The following is a 26,500-nucleotide window of genomic DNA, read 5'->3' as shown; positions in this document are numbered from 1 at the left end:
GAAATCTGCTACCTGGTGGATTCTGCTGCAGTATTACAGCCTGGAACCCATCTCAGCTATCTCTGAGAGAGCTCTCTCGTTCAGAGTCAAGCATTCTGTGAAGAGCAAAGGTCCTGTTTTAATCCAACGATAGCCTCTGTGGGGCCACACAGTGCTTACGGCACCGGCAGGCCCTGCCAATGCCAGGCAGTGGCCCTCTGCTTGGCATTTTCTCCACAGTAAGAAATGAGCTTGCAGAGTCCTGCGCAGAGCTTAGAGGCCTTTAGGAATTAGCAGCTGAACTTGAAGAGGGTCCGTGGGTTTTCCCAGGGAACTGTGTTATATTGGGACGTTAATTTAAAGGAGCTGGTTGATAAGGGAGGCATTGGGAGCCAAAATTGTGCTATGGGTTTTTTGCTGGGTTGGCAAGTTGTGTGGGTTTGTAGAGCGGGTAATCACTTCCTTTGAGGGAGATGGCCGCAGCTTCTTTGGGGGGAGGGGGCAGAGGGGGGAGGAGGTGGTTCTGAGTCTGGGCTTTGCTCAGTGTGAGCAGAGATCTGGGTAGGTGTAGTCAGCTGTGCACGCATACGGACGGGAAGAGGAGAAAAGTTACCCCACGCCAGTGTTCCTGGCCCGGAGGACTTGCAGACGCCCCTGGGCATAGGAGCAGCTGAACACATCATGAATCATGCAGTTGAGCAGCCCTGCTAAGTGAGGGAGAAAAGAATATCACGCACAGAGGTTTGATGTCTTTTTATGGGGGAACAAAGGAGTTTCGATTCTTTCACGTTGAGTTTAGCTCAGCCATTGTGTGGCAAAGGAGGTTTAATGAATCATTGTTTAACTAAGAGCTTGCCAAGTATTTGACCATTAAATAGTCTCTGGTGTGTATAGAGTTCTCCTCTGACAGTCTCTTATTTGACTGTGATTAATTGGCATCGAATTGTTATTTAATTACCTCTGCAGAAATCTAAGAACAGTTTGCGTTCTGATTAAGTGATTTGATGTAATAACGAGCCTCGAAGCTGGGAAGGTCAGCTGAGTCTTTAGGACATCTTGCCACCAAGAAGGCCAACTTCTGTTGCTGGAAACTCACAAAAGGTCCCCAGTGTATTGAAAACTCGGAATCACAAATGTAGCTTTTACTTGAAATGAATAAATGTTTGACTTGTGAACTTACATTGTAAGTCTGTAAAGCTTACATTGAAATTTGTGTGAAGTTGTGCATTTTCCCATGTTAAATACTTGAAGCAAGAAGCCATTGAGACTCTGTCCTTCCCCACAGTCCAAACACTTCACAGTTACCCCAGAGTGACAGCAAGGGGCAAAATCTACCCGCTGGCAAGAAAGGGAGAGAGAGACGGGGAGGGCTCGGAGGCAGTTCCGGTTTTGGAATGACTGACCTAGTGAGAGGGGTGAAGACCACCCTGACCAGGGAGTTTGGAGCAGTGAGGCCGGTATCACATGAGAGAGATGCTTGAACCTGGAGAATAGACGAAGTAGAGGAATGGAAAGAGGCAGAGATGGAAAGGAAAAATAATGGCATCCTGAAACATGGGTAGAATTTTCAAAGGAGGGGACTCAACAGTATCCAGTGCTGTTGGAGAAGTTAAGAAGCACGGGGCTACTGGCCTTAAAAAACCAGGAATTCCGAAACTCAGCTAGGAATGCTGAGGTGGGAGAAGGATATGGGTGGGAGTGGAAAAGGCCTGGAGACTGAGGAGGGGGGATTGTATTTTAATAGTTCAGAGTTCTCTGTTAGAACAAGGTGATGGTTTGACTAACATGTAGCCAGAACTTTCCCTAACTGATATGATAAGTAAATTAAAGCAATTCCAGTGCTGTGTCCTATTGTTACACAGCAATACAGTAGCCGAAAAGGATGTTCTTTGTAAACATCTTTTGGAAATCCTAACAAAGCTGTGCACACTTGCAGGTAACATGGTCTAGCCAGCCTGGTGTAACATCTGTTGGCAATTCCCAGGTATTAAAATGATGAGCTGGAGATAGAAGTGAAGATCAGATCTGGGTGTTGCTTGATCTGTTTCCAGCACACCTTCAGTTGTTTTACATAGGGCGGTAGTGGGAGGGCCCATTGTCTTCAAGCTCTGTCATGTCCTCACCCCAAATGCTTTGCTGTCCTATTTTTGAGCATTGCGTACAATGCTCGTGTAAGTGTTGGAGATGGAAAGAGCTGATAGTGCATGTCAGATGACAATCGCCATTGAGGGCAATCTCATCATCGAGTTGGACGCTGGCCTTTGTGGAAGCGGAATATTCTTTGTTTCCACAAGTGCTTTCTGTAGCTGCTGCAGTCTGTGCACCTTCCCATTCTTGAGGCTGCTGCATATTTTCAGGCCTTTGTTTCTGTCCCCTTAGTACTCATTTTTCTGAACTAATTCATGAGCACTTGGCCATGAATGACACTTAAGGGAGGCTGGATAAGAAAAAAGAAATTCCACTTGGACATGCAAATAGTCCATTCCTATAGCAGGAGAGGTCAAAGGGTTGCCAGCTTCCTGTTCTCTTAGCAACAGAACTTCTTAGCTCCTGGTGTGGTGCACAGTTTAAGAAAATCCTCTGACATCATAGCAAATCATGTTTGGGCATTTCCCAGGGCCTATGCTCAGTAGCTTTCCATCAGGCCTGCCTTGTTCCAGAGTTCCAATCTGGGAAGAGTCTGCTCTTCCTATATCACATGTGGGGCTTGTGACAGATGCTCCTGGAGATTTATCATTGAATTCCATTGATAAAGAAGTAGCCTGCTCTATCTTCCTGCTGCTTCTTCTTCTTAATGCTTAGAATAGTTGATGGTTGCTTCGACACCAAGATCTCCCCGGGTAACTTGTGACGTGTGTGGCCTCCCTCCAGGGTAAGTGACCCTCTCCCAATGTCAGGCCACAAGAAATGGATTTGCTGTGGACCATGCAGCATAGCCAGGGCTGGGCTCAGGCGGGCTGCAAGTGCCTGTACTTAACTAGTGAATGGTGCGTTTTGCCAGACCCTCTGCTGCAGGCATTCGTTGCTCACTTGTTAGTAGAGTCTATTTACTCTCAGTGACTTAGGTCATTTAATTTTGAGGTGGAATTAGTTTAAATGGTTTACTTCAATTGCTGTTAGCCAAGAAAGGCTTCCCGAAACTCTCTGACCAGGAGCAATAGTTAAGGTATTTAGCATCCAGCACAGCCACATTAGTCAATCAGAGGGGGCAGAGGCGTCCACAGCAGGTTTGTTCATAGCCGTTCATGCCGGCATAGTGCCTGCCCAGCCTGACGCTTTGCTGGCTCCTTCTTCCTAGCAGGTATTTAATAGAGCTTGCAGAAGTGTTCTGTAAAGCAGCATCATGTCAAAGACGTGTTGACAAGAACACACCTTCTGAATCCCCATAATACTGGGTGTGATATGAGGCCAGCTTGGTGACTTAGCAACCTGAAGTTAATTTCCTTGAATTAAAATTTTCAGTCTCAGTTGCCTCGTCTCTAAATGGGGACAGTATCTCTGTCATAGCTCAGAGATGGCATATGTGTCCTGTCTAACAGGCTCTGACATTTGATGTCTGGAATATGATGGTGTTTTAGAAACGAAGTCTGAGTGAACCCAAGAGACCACAAGAGTGTTGAGTCAATTCTGCATGCTGGGGTGCACGGTGGAGTGTCCGAGGCTCCATCCCGGGGTCAAAGGTGGGATTCATCTCTTGGTCCACTTTCTGAGGAACCTACCCTATGTGTCTCAGGCTGGCGTGTAGGTGCAGAATGTCCTCTTCTTCCAGCTGCTCCCTCCCAGCCCTTGCCATACTTTCTCCTTACAGATGTGGCATGGAAAGACTCACCTGATACCTCTTCTCTACTGCAGGGAATTTTTAGTGAAGACCTCTCAGTGCTTCATTTCTCCCCCACCCCATTTCTGCTCTATTCTCAGGACTGTGTCTGTCTTGATATACCATAGGTCATTCATTTTTTGTCATCCAGGCAAATATTTGGTCTGCCTTTGACCTTTCCTATATCTTAGTCCAGAAGGATGTCTTTTCCTCAGCCCAGATTCTGCACTTCCTACCACCCTGTCCTGTGCTTCTTTCTAATTCTCAAGTCTTCTTTCCTTTGGGAAACTGTGCTAGGCTAACCCAGCCTAACTTTTGTATCTCACCCTCTCTGGTCATGGTCCCTCTGTATTACAGTCTGTGTTGTCACAATGCCTGGTGTGTGTGTCTGTGTGTGTCTGTGTCTGTGTCTGTGTGTCTGTGTACTGCTGTCAATAGTGTCTTCATTCATGTAACAGTGCTTTCTTCTTGTCTTCACATTTATTTTCCAAAGTGTTCAGTTACAAGTGGTCAACTACAGTCTCAAAATGCTTTTTATGTTGGCTTTTGCAAGTGTGAGAGAGAATACATTCATATAGAATCTACTATAGGATCTTGTGATAACTTTCTGGTTTTATTGCTTATTGGTAGAAGGCCAGGAAGTATCATTTACATCTCAGCAGCTAGAATTAAGCCTTTAAGTTTTGTCCCCCTGGATATCATCTAGGATGGTGGCCATGACACAGATTCCATGGCTTGGTGTCCTGTCAGTGAGAGCACTTTTCCTGTATTTATTTTATAGATTTGGTGTGTGTATGTGTTTAAATAAGATTGCTGATACAGATTTCCCACCTTTAAAAAGAAATGGGTGGGTTTGACGGTACTTGGTAAGCTAATTGATCTTGAGCCCCAGTTGCCACAGGTGAACCATAGCCCTGTGAACATGCAGTACACATGTGAATGTGAATTTGAAAGTAATGGATGTGGAAAGCAGACTGATGCCCAACAGATTTGGCCGTGGTGTGTTCTGAAAATATCTGCAGACCCTAGGGGATACCAGAAAGCAAAACAAAATCGTCTCTCGTGAAGCAGTTTAAGAAACCTGCCTTCATGCATGGACTTTGGGTATGGCTTTCTTTTCTTTTCTCTCTTTGCTTTAATACAAGGTCTTGTGTAGTTTGGTTGGCCTTGCACTTGCTCTGTAGCCAAAGATAACTTTAAATTTATGACCTGTCTCTCCCACCAGCCTGGAGCTGGGATTGTAGGCATGTATCACAGGACCAGTTTCTGTGATAGGGGCTCTCCCCAGGTTCTGTGCATGCTCGGCAAGCACTCCGCCAACTGAGCCACATTCCCACTCACCTATACAAAGCCTAAGTCCCTGGGTTATGGCCTACATGCAAGTAAGTAAGCGAGATGTAGCAGCAGTTCAAAACAATTTTGAATTGGTTGGTCGTCAAAGTACTAGTTGTGGGTCAAGAGAAAATACATGTGCCGTCTGTCTCTTACAAAGCCAGAATCTCATAATCCACTTCAATAGTTTCTGCCACAATCTTGTGATTATTTGCTGAGCGTTGTTACTTAAAAGCTGGCTCTGGTAGAGCAGATGGACTGATGGTGGCTGGGCCAGCTAACCGCCCTGGGGTTAGATCCTTGAGCAAGTTGGAAGACACTATTCCAGGGTACGCATGTACCTTTTCATCTCTCCTGTGCCTCCAATGCCTGCCTCCTTTTCGGATTAGAGTTCCTCATAGGCTCTACTTTAGATCACTTTCAGTAAGTTAACTGTAGTTATCCAGAGCCTGCCCCGTAGAGAAAGAAGTTCAGGTTGGCAGCAAGTTTCCCAGAGCTGTGTTTGTTGGCATGGGAGAAAAGGACTAAGACCTTGGTAAGTAGAGCTGGGGTGGGATTGAGACCCTTCCTGGAAAGATGGATAATGGACAGAGGTGAGCATCTGAGTGAGGGGACCCAGCTAGGAGGGATACCTGGCATCTCTGTCTTCCTTCCCCAGTGTTCTTGAACACCTAATAGGATTGGTAATATAATTAGGATGCACATTAGATTATTTTAAATGAAAAAACTAAGACATGTTGGTAATTATGAGAGATCAAGATAAGACAACAGTGCCTTTCATATTTTCATACTGGTGTTTGGACACTGCTCTAGGACAGGGTTCTAGAAGCTAGGTGGGGTAGTCATGGATCAGTTTCAAAGGCTTATGTTTGGTCTTGCCTTGTTGACTTTAAAATGCTCTGTAAAGTAATCATGTGTCTTGAGTAAGCCCAGGAAGAACTGAGCAGTTAAGACTTCGGATACTCAAGAAACAGGAAATGAAAAACAGAAACAAAAATGAAAAATAGAAAAAGAAACAGAAATGAAAAATAGAAAAAGCAAAGGAAATTCAGAGAGACAGACAGACAGCAAGAAAAATAAACAGTGGGGCTTTAGGGGAGGCTGCACACATCTCACCAAGGAGGTGGTTCATTCCCTTGTTTCCCTTTTCTCTACTTTCCCTATGGTTGGCTACAGGCCCATGAGAGACCAGCTCACTCAGGGTCCAGCTGCACTTCTGCCTCCCAACTCATCCTGCTCGTTGTAGGTTTTCAATCAAAGGTAAACTCTTCAACTCCAACAGTCCGCCCCACCCCCAACTTGATGTTTTAGCAATGAGACACAGGGCCTCACACATGCCATGAGGGTCTTAATACCAAAGAGCAATGTAAAAAGTTCCTATCCTCCCAGCATCCTGGTTCCTTGACCAGTATTTTTTCCTGACGATGACCATCTGAATGGAATCTCAGTGTGTTCTCATTTTCATTCCCTCTGCAGCTAGAGAGCTTGAACTCTTGAGAAATGTTTTCTGGCCTTTGTACTTTATCATTTGAGAACTGTCTGTTATATTATCATATCGGTCCTTTATTACTACTCAAGTGTGCATGTTCTCTTGTGTGTACCTGTGTGCGCAGGCGTATTTAAGTATTGCACACGTGTGTAGAGACTAGAGGCCACTGTTGTTTGTCTTCATCATCATTCACTGAACTTGAAGCTAATTAGTTCAGCTAGCGTGGCTTGTCACTGAACCCGATTGGTTCTCTTGTCTCTGCTCCCTAGTGCTGAGCCAGTTATTTCCTGAGTGCTGGGGACCCAGGGTCTGAGTTCACATCCTCACGCTTGCATGGAAGGTGATTTGGTGGAAGAACTGTCTCCTCGCTTCCTAGCTCAGCTGGTGATTGGCTTGTCTGCTTCCTTGGTCTCTAGTTTTTTGAGTTATTTATATATTCTACATATTAATCCTTTGTCCAAATACCCTTTAGAGCCGTCGTTCTCAACTTCACTAATGCTGTGACCCTTTAATACAGCTCCTCATGTTGTGGTGACCCCCAACCATAGAATATTTTATCAGTACATCATAACTGTAATTTTACTACTGTTATGCATCGCAAGGCGAATATCTGATGTACAGGTTATCTGATGTGCAACCCTCAAGAGTCAAGACGCACAGGTTGAGAACTGCTCTGGAGAAAGGTGTTGCTGGAAATGTGGGTATGCACATGTGAAAGCGTGAAGGCAGCAGAAACCCTGCACAAAACAACACCACCACCACGGCAAAACATACTAACGACCTTCATCTCACACCCAAAACTGATAAAGGGGAGAAACTCCAACATGCAGGCACAGCTACATACTCGCCAGAAACAACAGCAGTGGTCCAGGAAATAACACAAGAATTGGCAGATAGGATTGGGTGAAACTGAAAGGTTTTGCACAGCAAGGGAAACAAACAGTCACTAGAATGAAGAGAATTGTTGATGTGGGCTTTTTAGAACGTGTGCCAAGCATGCAATCTGGCCTGAAATTCTGGAGAACCAGGGCTGGGGTTTCCACCCCAAGCACAGGAATGCAAGTAATACTTGGGGGCTGGGTTTGAATCCTGCACACTGGCGCTAAGTGAGACTTGGACTCCATCCTCCCAGTGCTTCCTCTCACTGGGAAGCATTTGAGCTTTCCTGGGATGTGAAGTCTAATGAACCATACTATGGGCAAGACACTGATCTTACAATGAAATTAATTCTCCAATTAAAGACAAACTACTACCATGAATTCTTGGGTTATGTCAGTTTTTATCTGCCTTCTTTGCACTCGGATTGACCTAGGTGAGACCTGAAAATAAAGGAGCCTACCCAACGCTGTCAAAAGTTTTTCCCATTTCCCTGTGTGCATGTAAGTCTGTGTGTGTATGCGTGTGTGAGTGACTGTGGGGTGTGGGTGAGTGTGTGTAAATATGTCTGCTGTGCGCATGCATGTGTGTGTACATATATATGAATTTTTTTTTAAATCAAGGTAATTCTCTCTCCAGCAGCATTTGGTGGCATTTTTATTTCTGTTTAGGTATCACCCTATATTCTTTCTCTTTGTCACGGACGTCAGCTTATTTCATATGAATGCATAATATATTGAACACATATGCATTTAAAATATTGTTTTGATTTGGTTGCAAGTTGGTTCTCTTCAGGGTCTGTCTGGGGAGATGTGTAATTTCTCATATCCTGTCCTTGCAGGGAGAATTTTAAATCGTTTCTCCAAAGACATCGGGCACATGGATGACTTGCTTCCCCTGACGTTTTTAGACTTCATCCAGGTATGTAAAGTAATGTCGCGGTCTCCAATGCACAGCAGTAACCTTTTTTTCCCTTTTTCTTTTTCAAGCCCAGGGGAGGCAGTGGGGCTGGAGATGTGAAATGTTACCTTAAGGAAAGGTTGTGTTTGTAGAAGAAGGGCGTGGCTCTGCTCCGGAGGCTGCCTGGGTGTGAGTAATTTGGTGTGGAGGAGTGGCTGTGCATTCGTGTCAGGGTTGGTTCATGGCAGCTGCAAAGTGGCTTTCCATCTGCCTCCCAGGTATCTGGCGTGGACTGGATTTACTGTGAACACATTTCATAATATAGAAACAATCACCTCTCACGGAAAGATAGCCCAGATTAAGTAAATTATGCATTGTATTGCTACAAAGGGCAAATATTTACTGCACCGTTTAGTTTTTTTTTTTTTTTTTTCTTTTTGAGGGGGGTGGGGTAAAACCAGGTGTGGTTCCTTACAAAGAAAAGATTAGCAATAAGGTGAAAATAATACTTTGTTAGCAAGGACAATAGAGAGCGGGTACTGCAGATCCAGAGCTCTGAATGCAGGCGTGCTTAAGCCAATAATAGGAGGACAGGATCAAAGTCTTCTCAGAAACTGTCTGCCTTTGTTTTTCCAGGCAACTTTTCTTTTCACACACTGATTGCTCTGTCTTAAGGTGTCTTAAAAAAAAATAAAAGAATCCCACAGAAATGCCTTCTTTTAGCATGTTGTTTTGTCTGTGAACTTGGGTCCAAAAGAATCGTGTTGGGTCACCTCATCTCTCGTCTGCTCACTCTGCTCCTGCGGTCTTACCTGTCTTGTTCTGCTTTCTTCTGTCATCTAATTCTGTCTGCTTCCTTTTGTTTTCCCCCAAGTGTTTACTTTGGAGAAGAAATGCACCTATCAAAAGTGTGCAGATTTTAAAATCCCAGCTGCTGTGGCTGAACCTTTCTCACTCTCCCTAACTGCCAGTTTACAGCTGTTCTCACGGAAGCCAGGTTGCAGGCAGGAACTGGCGGCATCCCCGGGAGTGGCCAGCTATGTCTGAGTCCTGCTGGACCCTGCCCCTTTTTTTGATGCTCATCTCTCTTCAGGTCCAAGCTCAGGTCACTTCCAGGGTCACTGTTCTAAAGAACTGAATAATCGCTTGATTTGGAAAATTAGCTGTGTTTAAAAAAAAAAAAAAAAAAAAATCAACAACAGGCCTACGGTGATTGTTGGAATCCCTGTTAGTCACCCAGAAAGGGAGCCCCCGGCTATCTGACTGCAAACAGCATGGCTCATAGCTGTAGACATCTCCTCCTGACACCCATCTGGGGCTCGCAGGCCAAGTCTTTGCACCACAGATAAGCATGCCAGACTCTCTTTCTTCTGTGAACTTATTTTTAAAACATTTCCTACCAGATTTAGCTATGCTCTTTATCCTCTGGAAGCAACCTATCTCTATGGAATCCCTTTCGCCCACCCCATAGAATGCGGATAACTTTACGCGCATGTTTTGACAGTGATTATTAATTACTGTTAGAAGAATTTGCAAAGGGCTGTTTCTTCAAAGCGGGTGGCACGCTGGGGTTAGCAGAGTGGGCCTTGCTAAACAGACTCCCTCGCGTGGTGCGTGTCATGTGGGAAGGGATGCTACTCTGTGTGTGCTTCTAGATTTCATATAAAACCTTCTCAGCGTTGTGAGGAGAGAAAACCCTGGCCTCGCTGTACTCTGTCTAAGCAGGTACATCAGGCTCTTTGCTCATCACCACTCAGTCTTGGCACCTCTATCCACTGTTGGCACTCTGGTCCCGATCAGCCAATTTCTAGAATCTACCAAGAAGGTGAATCTTGATGCTGCTGTCCCCCACAAAAGGAGTTTTACGTAAGGGACAACTCACTTATCAACGGCGGTACAGATCTGTTGTCACTTTGTTTGCAGGTGTCTTTAATAACCTTCCCATAAGCCTTTCAGGAAGAAATATTTTCTCCTTTTAAAAATAGTATTAGCTAAATATAAAAGCACTGATCCCCTGCCATTGTTGCTGATTCTTTGAGGGACATTTCCCAACATTCATTGTTTAAATGGTTGTCAGGAAGAATCAGCTGCAACTCAGTAAACAGTGCGGCTGCCTCCTCAGCCTGTGCTCAGCCTTTGCTGGAGGATTTGCATCTGACGGCTGAGTGAGCTTCTCACTGAAGAACTGCTGTGATCCTTTGCAAGTATTTGGTGCCTGATGCTTTAGGATCCAGAAAAGATTTTTTTCTTTTTATGAAAGCCATAAAAAAATGAATTTAACCTGCCCTCAAAGAAAGGCCAACAAAAATCTAAATGTAAATTGATTTTTTTTCTTTTTCTTTTTAAGTCGAATAGGACTCTGTCAGGACAAAAACAACCCAGTGGTGTTCTGGGACTCTTAATGGAATCATGTAAACTTAAAATAAACACTATTATGGTAAGCACATAGAATGAAAACTAATTTTCCAAATCAAATACATTATATTCAATTCATTTTCCCCAATCAACCAAATGTTTAAAACCTGTTAGTTATAACAGCAATCTCCTGGAAATTAATTAGAAGCCTATTAGCTCTGCTAACTGAGGCGGACGACATGGCTTGCTCCTTACATTTCTAAATAGTTTCTGGGATTAAAGTGCAGCGAGGTTACAAAGACAGTCGGCTTGGCTCACCTGATGGCGGGCTCAGTCCTTGATCTTGTGTGTGGGAGTTTGGCAGAGGGTGGTTTGCTTTGCAAACAGTTTTGTTTACTCTAGCTCCGTGTTTTACTGCATTTTAAAACATTATACTGAGAATGTAGCTCCCCTGATCTTTCGTTCCTAAGACCATGGTTCTGTCCTGAGTACAAACAAACACACAAGAAAAGGATAGTAACAACCACAGCAATTTGAGCATTAGCTATTAGGTCAGGACACTAGTGACCCTGTCAACACTTCCTTGCGTGGACCACTGAGGGGGTGGGATTTTTCTCAGGTCTTTGTGCTGGTCCATTGAGTCCCCTGAAGCGTTTTCTTAGCTATTTTCAAAATGGATCTTAGTAGCAAATGTCCTGACTGCCTTTGTTCTTAATGTAATCACAAACCTGCTGCTGACATCAGGGGTCCATGGGTCTTGACGTCTCTCATCGAATCCTGAATTACCAGGCAGCTCCTACTGTGTACAGGGAAATTCCCAGGATGCTTGGCTGAAAAAGTTGAGTTCAGTTGGAGGTGAAGATGAAATGGTGCCTGTGGATCTGATCTTCAAGGAAGTGAGCGTTCACCAGCATTGTTTAGCCGGAGTGAGCACATATACTAGCAGGGACAGTGGAGACCAGGATTCAGGCTCATGCTTCTTCCTTATGAAAGATAGGCGCATGATTAAGATCGGATAGCTGTTGAAGTAAATAATGTAATCACAGTTACCCCGTGAACTGTTTAAAGCAGAGCATGTGTGCTTCAGACCCTTCCTGAGAGATAATGACAGTTTAGTTGGTTTTATAGGTCAGTTCAGAGTTTGAGTTTCCAGCTGAGTATGATCCTGAGGAGTTGAGGGATGGGGCCTGAGGATGGGGCCCTTCATTTGTGGTGTTGTACCTGGAGTCCCTGCGCTCTGAGGAAGCCAGTCAGAGGTTGGGACAGAGATCTGTCACACCACCGATGGGATGACTAAGTGAAGGAAATTCTGTTTAAAATGTGAACAAATTTCTTGGTCACTTAGAATTCTAATGTTGTCCACTAAGCTTCAATCAAAGATTGATGTTCGTGTGGACATGGAAGGGGTTTTGTTTCAGAGCATTAAGTACTGGTGTTTGTTGCGCAGGGACACAGGCAGTGCCAGAGCCTGTGTCTGATTGCTGCCCTGGGCGCTGTGAGGAATATGAGGGGAACAGGGTGAGAAGAGGTGTCTGGGAGACCGGGCTCTAGGGGGGCACACATGCGGATCTTAGTGACTAAAGACAGTAACTGACAGGCTATTGCAAGGGCTAGAACACAACTAAAGGGTGTTTGGAAGAAAGTGTCGATCCGTGATTGGAAACAATAACAAAATACGAAGTTATGTTGGCGTTGCCAATGGCTGGCAGCATAGTTCTGGCTTAAAAAGTGTTGTTCAAATGTGTTTCATTTATTTATTTTTTTCAAGAAATTGAAACCACTTTGAGTATAAACAGGATTTTGAAAAGCAAGTCCTTCATCAAGACAGGATAGTTTTTTGCAGGTTAAAACTAGATGGTGTTACCAAAATAGGAATTAAAATATCAGTACCATAGAGGTGTTCATCTACCCTCAGACATGACAAATCGAGATGAGACAAAGAATTGGTAAACTATGTATGTATAGACAGGTAGATAGATGTGTGGTCATTAACTCACCATCTGAACACTCTGATGTCTTATCCTTAGCACAGATTTCAGTAGAAATGACTTAGTTTTTTACGTACACATCTGTCTTCTTGTGTGCCCTCTCCAGCATCACAGATCGCATGTAAGACAGAGGACAACCTGAGGGAATTCATTCTCTCCTTCTTCTTGGGAAGCTGACTCAGTCTATCTTACTTGATGTCACATGGCCTTACCGTCTGAGTCTTCTCAACCACCAGCCCATACGCCTACCCTTTCTTAAAGTAGTTACTAAATTTTATTAATAGAGGCCATATTGTAAATTTTAGTAACATTTTAATTAACATGGAACTCATTGTTTTCAGTAATAAGTTTTACAAAATACGTTTATACAGTTGATGGGAGGGTGTTGTGTGACAGTATTTGTAACTAGATATTTCACGAAATATCTTGACTTTTTCCCCAAAAGGGAAAACACAGCTTTTATATGAATCTGTGACTTGGAAACAATCTTCCTGTCGGGCGTCTCTCCTCTCTCAGGCCCCACCACTGATCTCTTAGGGAGCTCGTAGCAAGTGTTGGATATAGGGAGACACAGTCTTCATTCACAGATTAGCATTTACTGAATCACTGCCCCACACTGTGCTTGGAGATATGGGCTCCAAATGGAAGGGAATCTCGTGTTCTCTCAGGAGAGGCAGCTAGGAACCAGCAGTTAGAACTGCGGGGTGAGGGCGCTGTGGGCTGTGTGCTCCTAGTCTTCTCTGAGGAAAGGCCTCAAATGGTCTAAGTAGAAGTTTATGTAGCAGCATAAACCGCACACTGCAAAGGGAAACTGGAGTGGGTTGTCCCTGATCGGGTAGGTAAATGTAGGTTCTGCACTGTGGATGTTACAGATGTTCTATGAATATTCATGAAGTGTGTGGCATATTCATTAGATAAGGCACCCAATCTTTATTCTCCGATTATACTGGGCTAGATGTCTCTGTGTTCTGCCCGTGCTCCTCTGTAAAACCCCACAAAGGGTAGTCAAAAACCACAGTGTGGTAGAAATGAAATCACAATCTTTTGGAGAAGCCACCCCTTCCTTAGTGCCCATGTATGGACCCTGGGAAGATGCCCTGGTGCCTGAGTTTGTGATACAGCGGAAAGAACCAGACTGCAGCTTTCAGGTCGATTAACACAAGGGACACCTTGACCAGGTGACACGGCAGCAGCTGCAGAGCTCTGAGGAGACAGCTTAGTCCACGGGTCCCTGCCTCACAAGGGTGAGGGCCGGAGCTGCTCCCCAGGACCCATGTTAGAACTGTGGTCAGGCCTGTGTGGGGTGAGCCCCAAGAGTGGAAGGCCTTGTCTCAGAACACAAGGTGGACCTGAACTCCCAGCAGAGGCAGGTGGATATCTGTGAGTTCGAGTCCAGGCTGCTCTACACAGTGAGTTCCAGGACAGCCAGGGCTGCACGGAAAAACCCTGTCTCCAAAAAGAACAATTTCAAACCGAACAAACACAAACTTGAGCTTGACTTCTGGCTGCCATGCATACGAGTACACACTTCCGGGGCCCCACAGAGACAGAGCTGGGTTCCCATGGCCATGTCATGTCCCACTCCTTGCTTGCCCAGTGTCAAGAGCCGTAAGGACAGTGTGCACAGGAAGATGTTGAAGGTGTCAATGTAGAATGGCTGTCAGGATTTCCTGAGAGAAGTCCTGTGGACAGGTGGGAGTGGGTTTCAGAGAGAGGCAGGGTGGGGCTGGGGGTGGGGGCGCTTGCGTTCTCCTCGCTTGGCAGGCAGTGACTATCTCTCCGAAGGTGAGTTGAGATGGCCAGTTTCACCTACACACGGGGACGCATTTTAGGTACAACGGGAGCTTCCATGTGTAAAGAGAAGACAAAACAAAGGAGACACAGGGGAAGTTGATGTCGGGGGAGCCACAGGAAGGCAGGCGTGTTAAATGCCAGGATGTTAAGAGGGAAGGCATGGGGCCCATCTGGCAGGGCTCCCTGGAGGCAACTGAGCACAGCATGGAAGCAGTTGAGGAGAGCTGGGAGAATCCTGTTTGGAATTCAGGGGTAAGGGCTATGGCCAGGCCCTTGAGTTGTGTCGCACATGCTCAGGGAACGCTCCTCTGCCCTGGGAGACTGGGTGTAAAAAGCTAGGGCTTGGGAGAGTCAGGTAGGATGAGGTCTGTCTCCTTCCTCCTAGAAATGGGATCGTGACAGCAGAGCCTGAGCCGAGCAGGGAACAGAGCTGGAAGCCTCCTCCCATGGCTTACCTGGAGCCATCTCTCTCCCCTCTTGACCCCAAAGCACATGAAAGCTGATTGCCATGCATTGTTTGAGGACTTATTTACCTGCAAGGCCTGGAAATGAGGCAGGTGGTGATTCCAGCAAAGGAGGTAGACAGGGCTGGCCTGGGGAGAAACCTGTGAATAGAGGGAGAGTATGCTACCCAAAGCTTCCATTAACTACTTTCCTCTTTTATTTTTTTTTTTAATTTTTAACTTTTTTTTTAATTTTTTGCAATTTATTCACTTTGAATCCCAGCTGTGACCCCCTCCCTTGTCCCTTCCCAATCCTGTCCTCCCTCCAAGGCTCTTCTCAGACTCCCATGCCCCTTCCCTAGTCCACCAATAGGGGAGCTCCTACTCCCCTTCCCTCTGATCCTATCAGGTCTCATCAGGACTGGCTGCATTGTCTTATTTGGCCTGGTAAGGCTACACCCCCCTCAGGGGGAGGTGATCAAAGAGCCAGCCACTGAGTTCATTTCAGAGACATGCCCTATTCCCCTTACTAGGGAACTCACCTGGAGACTGAGCTGCCATGGGCTATATCTGTGTAGGGGTTCTAGGTTATCTCCATGAATGGTCCTTGGTTGGAGTATCAGTCTCAGAAAAGACCCCTGGGCCCAGATTTCTTGTTTCTATTGTTCTCTCCAGTCCCCTCCAGTCTTTCTGCCTCCCCATTCTTTCATAAGATTCGCTGCACTCTGCCTAAAGTTTGGCTATGAGTCTCAGCCTCTGCTTCGATACCCTGTATTTCAGAGGCCCTCTGTGGTAGGCTCCTGTCTTGTTCCTTGTTTTCGCCCTCTTCCAATATCTATCCTGTTTGCCTTTCTGAATGAGGATTGAGTGTCTTACCCAGGGTCCTCCTTGTTTAGCTTCTTTAGGTGTACAGATTTTAGTATGTTTATCGTATATTAATATCCACTTATAAGTGAGTATATACCATGTGTGTCTTTCTGTTTCTGGGATACCTCATTCAGGATGATCTTTTTAGTTTCTACCATTTGCCTGCAAATTTCATGATTTCCTTGCTTTTAATTGCAAGATCCAGCTATAGCACGCCTAGGCATATATCCAAAATATGCTCCACCATTCCACAAGGACATTTCCTCAACTATGTTCATAGCTGCTTTATTCGAAGCAGCTGAAAACAACCTGAAAACAACCCAGATGCCCCTCAGTTGAGGAATGAATACAGAAGTTGTGGTACCTTTACACAATGGAACCCTTCCCTCTTCCAACTGAGGAAGATGAAGAGCTTGGCAGGGAGCTTTATCCTGAGTGCAGACTGTGTTGTAACTAAAGTTTTGATGATTCTGGCTGGCCTTGACATGTGTGATAAACCTCAGTCATTTTAATTTTTATCACTGTGCACTAATTTATTCTGAGGACTGTTTCTCATTTGCTACTTTCCCGTGTGCCTAAATCAATTCTCAGGTGTTATGTTTAGCATTTCATAATTATAAGGAAGGCCCGCCTATCGCTCGTCCTTTGTTGTGTCTGCTTTGCTGTCTGGGCCACATGGTGTGCGGAGCAAATCTTTCCTGAGCTTCTGAACACAACTTTGTTCATTGCTTGAAATGTCAGTATCAGCTGATTCTGGCACTTAGCTAAGACCTCTCCTCTGACCCCAAGAATTTAACATGTTGCTGTAGATGAATCTGCTCAGTGGGTAGTCGGGTCGTAGCTTCTTCTGAGGCCAGAGCGGGAACGCACAGCGCTAGACCAGTGGCTTGAACCTTTTCTCAGTATAGTGCCCTCTTTGTTGGCTCTGTATCCAAGCAGATTTATTTTACTCTGCTTGCCTGTGGCTCATGTTGGGGGGGGGGGCATTCTAGTTAGCCACTATGTAGGTGGTGTGTGTGTGTGTGTATTCTGTGTTTTATACAATTATCGCCTTCCACATACCCTCTTCGTCCTTTCAAAGACGAGTCAATGTCTCTTTCCTGTAGTGACTATGTTAGTTTCTTTCTGTGTCACTGTGACACAATACTTGGCAGGGAGTGATGTAGCAGAAAGCAGGCTTAGGAATAAAGATGCTCTGAGCCGTCACACTGACCCATTCTTCTTGTTTAAACTGTTTTTATATTTTAAACATCGCACGCGCGTATGTGTGTATACCCCGTGTACGGCGGGTGCCAGCATGGCGTGGCAGGCTCCCGGACCTTGAGTTGCAGTGACTGTAAACCGCTGTATCGGTTCTGGGACCCAAACCTGGGTCCTCCGCAGGTCAGGAAGTGCTCCTAACCACAGAGCTTCTCTGAAGCCCCTCGAACCACTTCCTCACCGCCCCACTTGGCAACAAAGTCACTCTGCATCAGTTAAGGGGAAAGAGCGTGTCACGCGGCCCAGCAATGTGTATCATATCGTCAACCCTGGTTTGATTTTATAGTGACAGCATCGCTTTCTGTGAAGAAAGGTTTGGTGTGTCTAGTTTCAGATATCAGCAATCTGGCGCTTTGCAATTTCTGTATGAGTGCGTGTGTGTGTCCAGAAACACATCGTACATACATACAGTTACACCATCTATATGTGACTTGTCGCAAACTGTTGCTTGGGGAACTGTACTAGGAAGATGAGGTTTGTCGCAGGGCTGGGGAAATGGCCAGTCGGTGAAGAGCTTGTTTGCCACACAGAGGGCCTGAATTCAGTCCCTAGACTCCCTGTGCAAAGAGCAGGGTTGTAGTCCCAGGAGGGGGGAGGTGAGCCCAGGAGGCTCCTTGAGAGTTAGTGGCCAGTGGCCTGGCCAGATAGTGAGCTTTAGGTTCAGTGAGAAACCCCGAAATAAGGCAGAGAAGCGATTGAGGAAAATACCCAGCATTAGCCTCTTTTCTTCACACACAGGCACACACACATACGAGCACACCTGCACACGCGTTCACACACATTCCACACACAAATGCTTAGACTGTGCTGGATTTTTGCCTAGGAGACTCGACTCTCAGAGTTGTGGATAGAGTGGGAGGAGCCGTGGCATTGGCAGCAGAGTCTTCTGAGGGCCAAATGTTAGCCTTTACCTCCTGATGTTTCTATTCCTCTGCTCATAAAGGTGCTTAGAATGCGTTGGCCGCTTGTTGAAAAGGATTTGCACCGTGTTTGCAGATTTCTCCTAAGGAATGTAAAGTTGAGCCTATTAAAGTTAGCTCATCACAGCTCATTAAGTGAAGCCTGCTGCGTGATTTAAGATGTATACATCTCTCTCCTCTGAAGAGGCTGCCATTCGGAGTTGGTGGGCTTCTCTGCCCCTCACAGCCAGGGCCACTTCTCTGCTTTGCACATACAGGTGCTTGCTTCCGGGCTATCCCATGCTTGCTTTCTCAAAAGGGTCTTGCCTTAGGTTTCTCTCTTGTACTTCTGCTTGTCTGAAGAGCAGGTCAAAGCCATCTTCTGCTTCACTCATGCTCTCTTCAGGACCATGTCAGCACCTCCAGGATGGCCAGCAGGCCGGGGCACTGTGATGTAGTGAGGGATCCCAGCATTTGTTCTTCTTTTAGCCCATTTCCTTCAGTGTCCAGCAGTGCTGGGGCCTCTGGGTTCCTGTGCCGTTCTTGTGCACAGAGGAAAGAGGATACTGTGAGGAAGAGCCTGGACCTCAGCAGCAGAGCCTTCTGCCTGTCTGAGATACAGCAGGGGCTGAATGTTAGCCTTTACCTCCTGATGTTCGCATTTGTCTGCTAATAAGGGTTTAGCTGGGTCCACTCCTGTTTGATTCACTCATGGAGATCTTCCTCCTGTCTCAGAGGGCACTCAGCACTCCTTTGCAAAGCTACTAAGTGGTCTGCCTTCCCTGGCTGATGCTCCACCCTCCAGCCATGCCATAAGTCTTACTACATTTGTTCAGGATGCTTGTCATTGTAACTTTATGGCACACTTGCCAACAACACTGATGAAGTGTACGAAGGAGTAGCCTGGCAGGTTGAAAGCTCAGGAAACAACGAGTTCACTAAGACTTGGGGACACCTGTGCCCCGACACTCTCGAAGCTGAGGAGGCTGACTTGACCACCTAGCTAGACGTGGACCACAACTCCCCCCCCCCCAAATATTCAAGTAAAGATTGTTTTTGTTTTTTTTTCTGCTTGTAAATCAAGTTTGGGTGGTATCTCAATTACTGTGTTATTGCAGCGAAGAAACATACAACCAAGGCAGAAGAAACCACTTAACTGGGGGCTTGCTTACTGTTTCAGAGAGTTAGGTCATGACCAGCAGGGCAGGGCAGGCATGGTGCTAGAGCAGTATCTGAGAGCTCACATCTGATCTGAAAGATGGAGACAGACAGACAGAGGCTGGGCCTGGTATGGGATTTGAAGCCTCAAACCCTTCAGTGATACACCTCCTCCAGCAAGGCCATGCTTTGTAGTCTGTCCTAAACTGTTCACCAGTGAGGAACCAGACACTCAAATAGATGAGCCTGTGGGGGCCGTCCTCATTTAAACACAGGTAGGAAGAGTAAAGTTTATGAGGGATGTTGAGGGATACCCGGATACCCTGTACAAGGTGCTTCCCAACACGACCCATTTTATGTCAGAGACTTCTCAGGAGGCCAAAGCAGGCAGAACTCTCAAGGCCACTGTGGTCTGGGTAGCAAGATCTAGGCCAGGCCTGTATGTGTTTTAAAATTAAAGCAAAGCTTCAAGGTTTTCTTAGTTCTGAGCTGACCTGTGATTTTGGTCATAGCTTCTGGGATTCTTTTGTAGTCTGCCTGGAGGAATTGGGCTAAGCTCTGTGGTCATCCCTGAACCCCAGGAATGGAGAAAGCCCATGTGGTGAAGGCCAGGGCATGGGATGTGTGCAGTGAGACTATGGTATAGAATAATAGCATATAGTATTGTGCTAAGGCTTTAGATGACACAATGGTGGGCACAGAGGGGCCAGATCTCGGAGAGACTTGCATCTGAAGAGCCAGCCCTTAACCTTGCAGTGGTCAGTAGGATACAAAGAACAGAGCACTCAAAGCAGAGGCATAGGGGTCACTGATAGACACGCTCCTGCCTGGGGTGTCCATGTTCCCACGGTTAAAGCAAGCCCTGACTGACCGTGGCCTATATCAATCACAAGACATGGCCAGGTCTTCCAGGATGGCCTTGAACTCACTCTACAGCCAAGAATGGCTGCCATTCTGATCCTCCTGTCTTTAGGTCCCAGGTTCTGGAATCAGGAGGCCTGTGCCACCATGCCCAGTTTGGGTGGTGTTGGGAGTTGAGCCCAGGGCTCCGTACATGAACAGCTCTGCTGACTCGCCCTCGCCCCACAGATAACCCCGAAGGCTACCAGGTACAGTTGTGTTTAGTCATGACGTAGTTGCTGGGAACCCCAAGCTGTTTTCAGGTCTAGATGGTGAAAACAGACTGTTTGAAAAGCTAATGCACAAATTCTCTTTTGTGCCTTCCTACCTGAGGTCACAGAGCCCCCAAAACTCACCTCAGGCAGTGGTCTTGGTTCTTCAGGAGAAGCTTCAGGGCTAAGTGCTGTGAGGGTTGAGCGTGCTACTGTGTGACTGCAGGGGATGGCGTGGCACTGAAGGCGTAAAGTTCAGCTATCATGTGTGGTAGAGTTGGGGAGCCTGGAAACCGCCCTTCCTGACCCACATGCTAAGCTTTACCACCTAGCATCTCATACACCCTCCCAAAGCTACATACTGGCCACTGTGAGGATGAAAGGAAGCTACCTACTGCATTAAGATAAGTTTCTGTCAGGCCAATAGAGCCGCGTCTTCCTTTCCTTTAGTTGTGTTTTAGAGGTAAGATTTCAATGCATTGTTCAGGCTTGCTCTGAACTCCACGGCTCAGAAACCTTTCTGGCTGATTCTCAAGGAGATAGAGTGACAGGTCTTTTGCTGAACAACCCCCAATGGTCCCCAATTCTCCCCACCACTACCCTGCATTGCCCACTGCCCCCCCCATGTCCAAGGCTCTAATCCAGAGCTGGACAACTGCTTCACCATTGAGGCACACTGAGCTACGTCCCAGTAACATTCCTACAAAATTTGTTCAAGTATAAAGGACCGCCTTTTCAAATAGAATATTATTTCTAAGTGAGAGAAATAGTTTGATAATGGTGATCATCTTATGTTCTACTGTGTTCCGGTAGGGTAGCAGCCTGACACCCGCCAGCCCCATAAGTACCTCCACGGGAGCTGTGTTCATATTTGGGGCTCCTTAGCGCTCGTGATTTTAATGGATATTTTCCACTCAGTGCCACACTATCAGGGTCTGTCGTTGTCAGAGTAGACCCCTGAGCAGTAACTGTTTCATATTAATGTGATTTCTATACTATTTCTGAAGCTTCTGGGGTCCCCAGGCTCTTCACGGGAAGTGTCTCACTTCTCTGCAACTCTGGCAGCTAACATCCTCTCTTCCAAAGGAAACAACTGAAGATGAAGGAGGAGCACTCAGCACTTCAGTGGGGTTGGGGTCGGGTGGGTTGCGTTTCTCTGACAGAGTCTGCAAGCTTGCATGCAGCTGCCCTCTGCAAACCGCTGCCAGTGTTTGAGGAGAACTGCGTTGCAAAACCATTCTTCCCCACCTCACACCACTCATCAAAAAAGAAAGAAAGAAAGCCAACAGCCTGACTGGGCTTAAATAACTGACTTTTCCTACCCTTTCATGGGACACAAAGGGCTAATCCCGAGGCTACTTGAGCCACCAATGCAGGCAGCAGTGGGGACCACCACCAAACGCGCCATTCCCTCCTCCCCGCAAACAAAACACATTGACTGCTGCTTTATGAAGTGAAAATGCCAAGCCAAGGAAATGGGAAGGAGGTGTCCTCGGTGGCTTCTTCCTGGGGCTGGGGAGCGGGGTGGGAAGGAGCTGCTGCATCTGGATGAGGGGAACAAAGGCAGCCTAAGGCTGGGGGGTAATAGGCCGGGTCACTGACTTTTACAGAAGCATAAGGGTGGAACCGCCAGGACTTGTCTCCATCCCACTGACCCTTGCATCGCTTTGTGTGGGGACGTCAGGGAAAGTGTGTAGAAAGCACAGCGAACAATGACTTTGTCGTTTGGAGATTTCTGCGGTGTGTCCACCCTACCCCCACTCCCACCCTCAGATCCCTCTCAGACAAAGGGCAGCGTCAGTTGGGTCGCCTTGCCCTGGTTTTCAGAGATCTCTGTTTTTAAAAGTAGACTCATCCGTTTTGACCGAACCACACTGGTCTTCATGCTTTCAGAAATCAACAAAAGAGTTTTGCTCCTTTCGTTTGCAGAGGAGGGAATCCTCTGTGGAAGTGCCAGCCTCGGAGATGCTGCTTTGGTGCTCACGTCAGCTGCCTGGCTCAAGGGGGTCCCCTGGTTGTAGACTGATGCCTGCTCCTGGAAACATTGACCAGCACGTGACCAGGGGGTGGGAGCCTTGTGTGACTGGGTGATAGCGTTGGAGTAGCTTCGTGCCGACCCTTCCTGGACCTTTCTTTCTGCAACCGTAGAGGAGGAGGTTGGGATTTTGCCGGTGAGGTAGTTAGCACACTTGGTAGTGTGGCGACAGTCACTGGGGACCCTCTCAGGCCGGCAGTTCCAGTTTGTCCCAGCATGTGTGCTGTAGTGATAATGGTTGTAGTTTAGCAACAAGGCAATTAAGACCTAGAGAACAAGAAAACTGAAGGATCTTGTTTTTATCAAGCCTGGTGGTATTCTTCAAGAATGCAGAACTTTGCGCCCTAGCATTGCCGGATGGTGTGTGTGGTCAGACAGTGGAGGTCGTTTCTGTGCACCCTCCCTGTGGGGCCTTCCACCCTCAGCCCTCCAAGATGGTTGTTAAGTGTGGAGAGGGCACTGGCTGCCTAGTCACCTATACGGAGAGCGCTGGCGTTTCCATACCCTGCTGTTGTTGACTGGACTCATTTTTGTCAGTGTTTCTGACGTCTCACAGTGAGATTAGTAGGAAAGGGTTGGGCTAGCGAAGTCGGGTTTTATTAAAATCACATACTTTCTATTTTATGGTTTTGTTTACACTTTTTTGCATGAATTCGTGTCTGCGTGTGCGCTCAAGAGTATTGATCAGAGGACTTGTTGGGGTCGTTTCTCTCTTCTACCCTGTAGGTTCCGGAGATCAAGCAAAGCTGTTCCGGCTTGGCATGCCCCTCACCCCATGAGGCGTCTCAAGGGGCCCATACGTTCCATTTTATGTATGATGTGTCTTTTTAATGCCATCTGCAACCTGGTTCGGCATGATAAGTACCGTCTTGGAGTTTCTCTGGTTTCTGAATTTTGTAACTTGATTTTTCGAAGTCCCTGTTCCTGGCTCCGGGTGGGGTATGTGCTGCGTATCTGGATTCAGTCTTGAAGTAGATGGTGCGGCCTCTGCCTCACGGAGCAGGATCCAGACCTTGTGAGAGAGATCATGCAGGGCTTGGGAGCTGTGTTTTCTCTGAGGCGTAGATTCATATCTAGTCTTTTCACGGGATACCCTTCCCCACTCCAGATTTGTCCAAAATAAATCTTGGCACTGTGACTGTTTTCAGATTTTCCAGCACACGCCCACGCATACATGGGAATGGCGTTCTGCTGACGTCAGTTCTTTCCTATGCTAAGTGTTTCCATCGAGATTCACCCACAATGACATAAGCAGTCTCTTTTAGCTCACAGGTTTTAATAGTCACGAAACTCCCACCTCATAAGAGAGCAGAGCATTCCCCGCTCCCCCCACCCCCACCTGTATCTAACTCCAGCCTCAGATTTCTGACAACACAAATTGGTTCCCTATCCTTGTGATCCACATATGATCAGCACAGTAGGTCATTTCCTGTGTCTGATTTCTTTTGCTTGTCAAGTTCTTAGTTCCATGAGTATTTCAGTGATTGGGTTTATCCATTCTCTGCCCCTTCTGTGTTCCCCCCACTCTCTCCTCTCTGAGTAATGTCCCTGTGTGGAAGAGAGGATATTTTATTCATCTGTTGATGGCCCTTTTAATTGTCAAGATTTTTTTGCTTTTTAAAATTTATTTATTTTTTATTAATTATAGTTTATTTACTTTGTATCCCAACTATAGCCCCCTCCCTCATCCCCTCCCAGTCTCACCCTCTCTCCCTCATTTCCTCCCATGCCTCTCTCCAAGTCCACTGATAGGGGAGGTCCTCCTCTCCTTCCATCTGATCCTAGTTTATCAGGTCTCATCAGGACTGGCTGCATTGTTCTCCTCCGGGGCCTGGTAAGGCTGCTCCCCCATCAAGGGGAGGTGATCAGAGAGCCAGCCACTGAGTCCATGGATTGTCAAGTCTTAAGAGCAACCCTTCTTGTGCCAGTATTTAAGTGCACATATATTCTCATTCCTTGGAGATAAAATACCTTGAGTGGAATTTCTGTGTTTTAGGATGGCTATGTGTTCACTACAAAAAAAGAATAACTATCAAAAAGTTTAAAAAATGGTTGTGTCATTTTGCTCACCCATCAGGAATACTTGGGGATTTCAGTTGTTCTGCATTTGCTGCTCATAGTGTTTAGTGTTCCCTTGTGTGTGTGCATGTGTATGTGTGTGTGCATGTGTATGTGTGTGTGCATGCATGTGTACGAGCATGGAGACCAGCATATGTTGAATGTCTTTTCTTTCTCAGATTTTACACCTTATGTAAACCTTATGTGTTTCCCGGATAATCAATGATACTGAGATTTTCTGTGCACCTGTACTAGCCACCTGGAACTTTTGTGTATAAAATTTTTGGTGCAGATCTCTTGCTTATTTTTGTGAGTTTTTTCTTAAAATCTCATTATGGTTAGTTTATTGGAATGTTTGTGCATTTTTAATTCTAATAATTTAATTTTAATTTAATTCTAATTTCTCAACGTTTTTCCAGTTTGTGATTTTCCTTTTTGTGTTTTTAACAATATCTTTTGACTAGAAGGCTTTAATTTTGATGAAGTCGAACAATAACCTTTTGTATTTCACCTCTGTATTTGTGTGTCCTAAGCAGTATGAATATAGTTTTATGTTTGTTTATGTGTGTGCATGAATATGGAGTCCAGAGTAGATGTTAAATATCTTTTGCAGCCACTACTGCTCCTGTTTTTGGCACATGCATTCATATGTAGTTTATGTGTATTTGAATGTGAGCACATGAGTGTACATGTGTGCATATATGTATGCAAATGGAGACCAGAGGTTTTTGTCATGTGTCTTCTTTGATTGCCGACCACCTTATACATTGAGGCAAGGTCTAATAATTGAACCCACGGTTTACCTTTTCGGCTAGCCAGCTTCTCCTGGGGACCCCCTAGATCAGCCTCCAAAGTGTTAGAATTACAGGCTGCTCACCATTTAGGCAGCCCTCGCGTTGTACACGTGATAGCCACCGTGCCTCCGAAGCCAGCCCCTCCATCTTATTGTTACTGTTTGAGATAGGGCCTCTCAGCCATGCTGTGCTGCTTGAGGTGTCTCTTCACCTTCTTTTGTATTTTTCCAGAGAGGGGCTCAATGTGTGTCCCTGATTGTCCTGGAGCTTGCTATGCAAAAGTGTGGGATTGCAGCCATGTTCGCCATTATCAGCACTACCTTAATCTTTTTCTACTTTTTCAAAACTTCTTGCATTTCGAGGTAGATTGGGTATATGGCGTGAGCACTTGTTGGTTGAGGCTTGCTTCTTCCCTAATATTCATCCATGTTTGTTAAGACTTGTATGCATAAGGTTGTCTGGATATCTCAGCTGACCGTGTGTGAGCTGCTGTTGTCCATATTCTTATTCTTTCATGGGTACCACAGTGGCTTGGCGACTGTTCATTTAGAAAGACTTGGAACCCAGGAGAACTTTGAGTCTTCATTTTGCTCTTCTTTGTTAAGACAGTCTTACACGTTTTTGTCTTTTAATTTTTAAATTCACCTTGCCAGTTTTTAAATATAAAGCCTTATTTGTTTTGATTAATATTGTCTTTAAGTAATAAGTTGATTCAGTCTTTCTGTTTTTTGTTTTTGTTTTTTGAGACAGGGTTTCTCTGTGTAGCCCTGGCTATCATGAACTCACTCTGTAGATCAGGCTGGCCTGGAACTCACAGAGATCTCCCTGCCTCTGCCTCCCAAGTGCTGGGATTAAAGATGTGTGCCACCATGCCCAGCCGTGATTCAGTCTTTCTGTTGGCAGATGGACCTGATAGCCTATACCTGTCCTATTACTTAGGCTCCCTTTCTCTTTCTCGGAAATGTTTTATAATTTTCAGTAGAGATTGCTTGCATCCCTTTGGTTACCTTTTCAGTGTGACGTTTTCAGTTTCTATTTATGAGATTGTTTTATTTTCTAGTTGTTTGTTGCTAGTATATAGAAGTAACAGATGTCTACATATTGATAGCATATAATTAATCCATACTTCACTTTGTGTTTTCTGCAATTAAAAAGTAATATTTTGCTGAAGGTGATGGTAGGCGATGCTCACCTTTGATCCCAGCACTCAGGAAGCAAAAGCAGGTACATGTGTGAGTTTGAGGCCAGCCTGGTCTACATAGTAAATTATAGTCTAACCAGGACTATAATCTCAAAATGTGTGTGTGTGTGTGTGTGTGTGTGTGTGTGTGTGTGTGTGTGTGT

The 26,500-nt window shown here is 45.9% G+C and overlaps 1 protein-coding gene across 1 annotated transcript in view; it reads left to right on the top strand.

The window, feature by feature from the left end:
* Window positions 1–26,500, top strand: part of Abcc4 (ATP binding cassette subfamily C member 4) — a 208,350-nt gene that overhangs the window by 124,762 nt on the left and 57,088 nt on the right. Inside the window, exon 20 of the mRNA XM_055609807.1 lies at window positions 8,335–8,414. Coding sequence (XP_055465782.1) covers window positions 8,335–8,414 — 80 coding nt within the window. The remainder of the gene's footprint in view (window positions 1–8,334; window positions 8,415–26,500) is intronic.

This window comes from Psammomys obesus, unplaced genomic scaffold (genome assembly GCF_907164565.1).
Source record: "Psammomys obesus unplaced genomic scaffold, mPsaObe1.curated_primary_1811, whole genome shotgun sequence".
Classification (NCBI taxonomy): domain Eukaryota; kingdom Metazoa; phylum Chordata; class Mammalia; order Rodentia; family Muridae; genus Psammomys; species Psammomys obesus.
The sequence above is the reverse complement of the archived record's forward strand: the minus strand, read 5'-3'. Positions and strand labels throughout refer to the sequence as shown.